General features: G+C 38.5%; 1 protein-coding gene across 1 annotated transcript; it reads left to right on the top strand.

Annotated features, from left to right (window-relative positions):
- The first annotated feature begins 5,391 nt into the window (after positions 1 to 5,391).
- On the top strand, positions 5,392 to 6,312 carry LOC101592954 (putative olfactory receptor 10D4). The gene has a single exon (XM_004636516.3). The coding sequence runs from the start codon at positions 5,395 to 5,397 to the stop codon at positions 6,310 to 6,312; it is 918 nt and encodes a 305-aa protein (XP_004636573.1). The 5' UTR covers positions 5,392 to 5,394.
- The last annotated feature ends 646 nt before the right edge of the window (positions 6,313 to 6,958 follow it).

Here is a 6,958-nt window from a genome sequence, read left to right as displayed (position 1 = left end):
CCTTGAATTCACTCATATGATTTTCTCTTCCCTACCTAGCCCCCTCCTGTCTTTGTATAGCTAATTATTCAGTAATTTGCCATCCTTATATTTCATTCAAATCACTCAAATCTCTCTAGCATATCCTTCTTAGATAAATTCAGCTGCTTGACCTCTTCCTACACTTTTCCTGATAGATTTTTGTGGAGAAAGATTGTATACCAGGTGGTTTAGAAATAATATAAATTAATTATCCCTTACGTTAAGTTTTTCTAGCGTTTGTATTATTTTCTTTAATGTGGCTTCTACTGTTCCCAATTGGAATAGCTATTGATATGTGTTAGGGCTTAAAACCTGTACTTACCCTGGTTTCTAACTTAAAATAATAAATACATAAAAACAGGAATTACAAATGAAAGACGAAACAATCAGCAAGTTCTGTTTGAAGAGTTGAGTGGAAATATAGACTACATAGAGCCCTGTGGCTGAAGTGTCGCAGTAGTACCACCAGCCCAGGTCCTACCTGATTTAACCCCTGAGCCACAAGAAGCCAGCTAAAACAAGCAGAGAAAGGAAGAATGACTTCCTTTCTCCACTAGTGTTTGGAACTGTTTCTGCATCCTACAGTGTGATCAAGTGTCACATTGTATCAGTTAGTTTTGTATGACTGTGGTTGTCAGGTATGAGGCAGACTTCAAAGAGTGAATCTAAATTTGAATAAACTACATTTCTTTTTTAAGTGTATTTGGTATAGAGTCTCACTAAGCATCTCGGACTCCTAGTGATCCTCTTGTTTTCAGTCTCCCTAGTGCTGGGATTATAGGCGTGCGCCACCACGCCAGGACTCAGTGGCTGGCTCAGCGTTCCCAGGGGTGGAGCCAGCATGGCTTGTGGTACTAGGGATGGAACTCAGGTCCCTGCACTTGCCTAAGCAGGCTCTTAGTCTGCTGAGCTATCTTGCTGGCCTCAAATTGCATTTTTTAAAGTGTGAAATTTTTTTAACCTAATGTCTTCTCTGTATATTGTCCCTTGAAAGAATACAAATCCTGAGTTCGCTCAATAAAATATGAATAAAACAAAACTTTATAAAGATACCTATGCATGTTCACTGAACAAATGGAGAAAAATTTCAGCCTGAAGAAAGAGTAAAGTTATGTCATTCACAAATCATGGATGACCCTGGAGGTCACTATGCTCTGTGAGATGAGTGGGGCAGAGTAAGACAAGTGGCGTCTCCATTATGTGTGGCTGCCTTAGGAGGGAGCAGAGTGAGGCTGGGCAGAGCTGGTGGCACTGTCCAAAGGATGCAGAAGTTAAGTGAAACGGGAGAAATGAGGTCAAGAGGCCCAAAGTGCAATGTGGTCACTCCAGTGCACTATACTTCAAGATTCTTAAAATAGTACATGTTAAGTGTCATTTCAAAACTAATTATATGAAGAAATATATCCGTTAGTTAGCTTTCTTTTGCCATTACATGACAAATATTGTCTTAGTTACTTCTCTTGTTGCTGGAACAACATACCTGACACCCAAAGTTAAAGGAGAAAAAGTTTATTTAGCTCACACTTTGTAGAGTTTTCAGTCCAGAACTGGCTGGCTCTGAGGCAGGGTGGCTTAGCAGAGAACAGCTAGTGGTGTCTACAAGGCAGGAAAACCACCAGGGAGAGACAAGACTCTTTCTGTCCCTCACACTACATACGCGTTACCCACCCTAGGGCAGGTGTAGCACTCACACCCTGAATCCCAGCTAGAGCATGCCAAACTCACCAGTGAAGTAATTTATTAATTATACACCTGTAATGCTAGCATCACACACTCTAGATCCAGCCACCTCTAGAAAAGCCTCATGACCACATGAAGCTTTGAGGGGACATCTAGACACGAACCATGATGAATATATCCTATTTTCCTTAGTTAAAATACACATATCATTTATTTAAAACAAATGTTTCATGCGTTCAAAACACAAGCAAAGTATTTTATCAAAGAACTGCTAGAACATTGAATTTTACTTAAACATATAGATAAAACACTTGCAATTTATTTTCACTACTTATAGCTCTGGATCATCTTTACACTTTTTGTGTAAGCAAATAACTGTTGTCTAGGCATGCGTAAAAAATATATTGTATATTTTATTAAGGTCTGTCTCATTGTGATCAAATCCCTATTTAATCTGTAACAAGTATTACAGAGAACATTTGACCTTTCAGAGTGTAAAACGTGTTTTCACTGTGATTTATATCACTATAGTATGTTACACCTTGTAAGCATTCTGTGGAAATCTCGAATAGCCTATGATATTTTCCTTGAAGGAATTTTTTTCCAAAAAAAAAGAGGAAAATTTACAGGATTTTCATTTGCTGATTGAAAACGTATCTATTATCTTTTCTAGTCATACAAAATATTTTTTCCAGCCTATTGTTGTGTTTAAAAATGTTAAAGATAATCAATAGTAAGTAGGATAGCAAAATGATCAAGCATATCCTCCTATTATGAGTGAGATGTGTGGGAAAATACTTAATAAATATTGCAGATGTGTTTAGAATCATATAACAAGGTACATTCTCTAAAACTCTAAAACTTAGGGGCCGATGAGACAGCTCAGTGGACTAAGCGCCTGCTTAGGCAACTGAAGGGATTGGGGTTCCATCCACAGCACCACATGCTGTGCCAGCCCTGCCCCCAGGCACCCTGAGTCAGCCACCGAGACCGGATGTGGTGGCGCATGCCTATAATCCCAGTGGTGGGAGGCTGAGACTGGAGGATCACAATGAGTCTGAGCTGTGTAGTGAGACCCTGTACCAAATACATAAAAACAACAACAAAAAAAAATAAAATAACTAGGCCCTTATGATTAGAAATTTTATGGTTAAAAAGTGGAAATTTCTAAAAATAACTGGTCCAATTTCAGTTCCTTCTAGGGCAAGCTGCAAAGTTTGGGGAAACTTTATTCAACTTCGTTTATCCTTGTTTTCCTTATCTGTAGACAATGTTATCAGATATATTGAGCTTTAAATAAAGCTGTATAATTTTCTTGATCTTTCACATAGATTGGAATTTTTTTTTTTTTTGAATTGAGGGCACATGTCTAATCAACCTTTTCCTAATAACATTTTGTTTCTCTTGGCACATAACTAATGCCTGACATAGACTTGTCATTCAATATTTGTTTGAATATACAGGATCCTTCCATGTATAAATCTATAAATGAATACTATAGTATTGAGGAATTAGGAATTCCATGTCCCTACCCAGTATCTATCTCCAGTGTCTATCTATCTATCTATCTATCTATCTATCTATCTATCTATCTATATCTATATCTATTATCTATCTATCTATCTATCTATCTATCTATCTATCTATCTATATTATTCAAGACATTTAACTTGGAAACCACAGAAGACACCAAGAAGGCTAAGACACATACTTTAAGCTAATATTCATTTTGCCATCTCTTCCTTTTTTCACCCTTTGGAAACTGCCACCTCCATTGTACTGTACCCCACACCCTGGACACAGGGCAGTTCAAGACTCGGTTGAGGAAGTCAGAGTTGCATCTTAGATGGAGGCTTGCAGAATGAGAGACTTCCATGGCTGAGCCAGCTGAGGACAGTGCCACATGGCTTCTCCTCAAGTCTCCCTGCCACTGTGCCTGGAGCTTCTCTAGTCCCCTCTTTCCCTTTGTCTAGGTTTCCATAAGATTCTTAAATTCTCTCAGTTATCCCAGGCCCTGTTGGAATGTGTTGATCCTAGTGGTACTATGTAGTAAAAAACTGTAATACTAACATAAACACAACACACCACAAAAAGCAATAAATGTAAAATTAAAAAGTAAACACATGTGATACTGGCATGCAATGAATTTTTGAACATTATTCCGTAAAAATATGTTTTACAAAGGAAATTATATCAGTCTTTATCTCATTTTTAAGGTGCAACTATACCAAGTAGTTAAATGTACCTTTGCTCTATAATATGCCTGACTTGAGGGATCAACACCCAGAGGAAGCAAAAGTTATTTAAAATCTCCTGTGTGTATAAATTATTTCAATTCCTGGAATCAGGTAGATTGCTGCAAGGGAACTGAACCACAATTGGATGTGTGATACTCTACTTAAAAGTGAATTTAAATAAACAGGACTCAGTACATCTACGTGCAGACTTCAGGATGAGGGGTGTTTGGACAGAAGAAGGCTCCTTCCTTCTGTTAGGAAGGAAAGGATAAGAACACTGAATAGTAGCAGCCAGCTATGCTTCCTGTTTGCCAGGTAAGTGCCCAGGTTTTATCTTTCACGTTTTAACTTGTACCTCAAATATTTTTCTGTCCATATAATCACTAGGAAACATATAAGGTTGAGATAAATAGATGATAGAGAGATAGAGAGATAATAGCTCACTTAAAGGCTTAGGCAATAGAATACATGTGAAGATGTATAATTTAAAAATCTCACTGGAAAAGTTAAAATAAGTAGAAAAAGATTTCAAAATTTTGAGAATGTAAAGTTTGCAGTTTCTCCCTTACCCTAGTATCTCTTACCAATAAAGTTTAGTAAAAATTTGTGAGTGGTTAGAGTTGCAGGCTTTGGGCTTGGGGTAGAGCTTCCCATACAGTTATCTGTATTAACTCAGAGGACTCAGAATAAAAAAACCTGTCAACAAAATTTTCTGTTCATTAATAGCAAAGACTGTTCTTCTAATTAATTCATTATTGTGTACATTCATAGCAAGTGATACAATTTACACTGTACCTGTGCATGTCCTTATCATAACTAATCATAAAGAGTTAATGGAACCAAATTGTCTTTATTATTTATTTATTTATTTATTTATTTATTTTTATTTATTACATTTATTTATTGTGTGTGTGTGTGGCCAGCTCAGCCCACCAGGGGGCGGGTCTGGCTGGCATGTGGTGCTGGGGATCGAACCGCAGTCCCTGTGCTTTGCCAAGCTTGTTTCAAGTAGGTGCTTTAGACCACTGAGCCATCTCTCCAGCCCCCCAAATTGTCTTTAATGAATGTAAGAAATTTGGGTGTAACCTTGTGTATTATAAATACATGGAGTTTTTGTTCCTTTAGAATCATAAAGACCTATTGGAATGAATGAATTTAAGTGTGTGCATTGAAGTGGAAGGATAGCAGACTCCCACCATCACTCTTTTGTGGCTAAGATTGTTAATGAACACAATCTGCAATGTAAAACTTCAACCTGCAGACATTTCAGAAAGATATCCAGTCAAGAAGCAGCAGACAGGTCAGCAAATTTCTCTCAGGAATCATTGTTTGGTGAATAGCTAAATCTTGTCTTTCTTACCATTCCACTGGAGGAAACACAAGTAATTTATACACATATTAAAATTTACCACAAATTTCTTTTCACAGACACTCAAGAGTTGATTCTTCTATAAAAATGAGAAATCACACTACAGTCACTGAATTCATCCTGCTGGGCATCCCTGAGACAGAAGGCTTAGAGACGGTCCTTCTCTTCCTGTTCTCATCATTGTATTCATTCACCCTCCTGGGAAATGTGCTCATTCTCACTGCCATCTTCTCCTCCTCCCGGCTTCACACTCCCATGTATTTCTTCCTTGGAAACCTCTCCATCTTTGACCTCGGTTTCTCTTCGACTACTGTCCCCAAGATGTTGTCCTATCTTTCAGGGTACAGCCAAGTCATCCCTTTTCAGGGATGTGCTGCTCAGCTCTTCTTCTACCATTTCCTGGGCTGCACTGAGTGTTTTCTGTACACAGTGATGGCCTATGACCGCTTTGTTGCCATATGCTACCCACTGAGATACACGGTCATCATGAACCACAGGGTATGTTCTGTGTTGGCTATGGGGACGTGGATGAGTGGCTGTGTCCATGCTACTATCTTAACCTCCCTCACCTTCAAACTGCCCTACTGTGGTCCCAACCAGGTGGGCTACTACTTCTGTGATATGCCTGCAGTGCTGCCTCTAGCCTGTGAGGACACCTCTCTAGCTCAGAGAGTAGGTTTTACAAACGTTGGCCTTTTGACGCTCATTTGTTTATTTCTCATCCTTGTGTCCTACTCTTGCATTGGAATCTCCATATTGAAAATCTGCTCCACAGAGGGCAGGCAGCGGGCATTCTCCACCTGCAGTGCCCACCTCACCGCCATCCTTTGTGCCTACGGGCCAGTCATCATCATCTATCTGCAGCCCAACCCCAGTCCCTTGCTTGGTGCTGTAATTCAGTTGTTGAATAATCTTGTGACTCCCATGCTGAACCCACTGATCTACAGCCTGAGGAATAAGGATGTGAAATCAGCCTTGAAGTGTATATTTCTGAAGGGAACATGAGCTCTATAAATCGAGTGAGTATATCTAACGCTGGTAAGGACAAAGACGAAATCAGTTCTTTAAGACAGATTGTCATGGGGAACCTCTGACTTATAGAAACCCTTTATCTCATTGCTTTAAAACATATGACTGTTCTGCAATTTCCCTGTCCTTTATAATGAAATACATTTGGAAAGACTTTTTCGGTAGATGTTTCACTGATTCTTTTTTCTTTCTTATTTTTAACTCTATTTTAAAAAGTAGAAACAAATAACCGAAACTAAGAAACAGTAACAAACAACAAATGCATGTGGTACTGAATTTTAAAACAAGAATAAAAATATGACAGTCGTTATTGTAGTACATATTTTCAATGTCACTGATTCTTATGCTGAAAAGATTATGTCTCAGAACCATGATGTACCCAGAAACTTTTCTTTGTTCTTTAAGTCCTTAGAAGTGTTAAGAGAGCATATTTGCTTTCTCATATTCTGATTTAGATATATATTTATATCTATATCTATAATCTATCCACCCAACTATATCTAGGGAGATGGGGAATGAGAAGAAATTCCAAAAGGTTAGATTAATACCATACTTCGGTATCTCTCTGTCTCTGTCTCTGTCTCTGTCTCTCTCTCTCTCTCTCTCTCTCTCTCTCTCTCTC

This window comes from Octodon degus, unplaced genomic scaffold (assembly GCF_000260255.1).
Source record: "Octodon degus isolate 3935 unplaced genomic scaffold, OctDeg1.0 scaffold00080, whole genome shotgun sequence".
NCBI lineage: Eukaryota > Metazoa > Chordata > Mammalia > Rodentia > Octodontidae > Octodon > Octodon degus.
The sequence above is the reverse complement of the archived record's forward strand: the minus strand, read 5'-3'. Positions and strand labels throughout refer to the sequence as shown.

Excerpts from the sequence above, each read along its gene's own strand:
- LOC101592954 (XM_004636516.3), top strand. The coding sequence starts at position 5,395 with ATGAGAAATCACACTACAGTCACTGAATTCATCCTGCTGGGCATCCCT.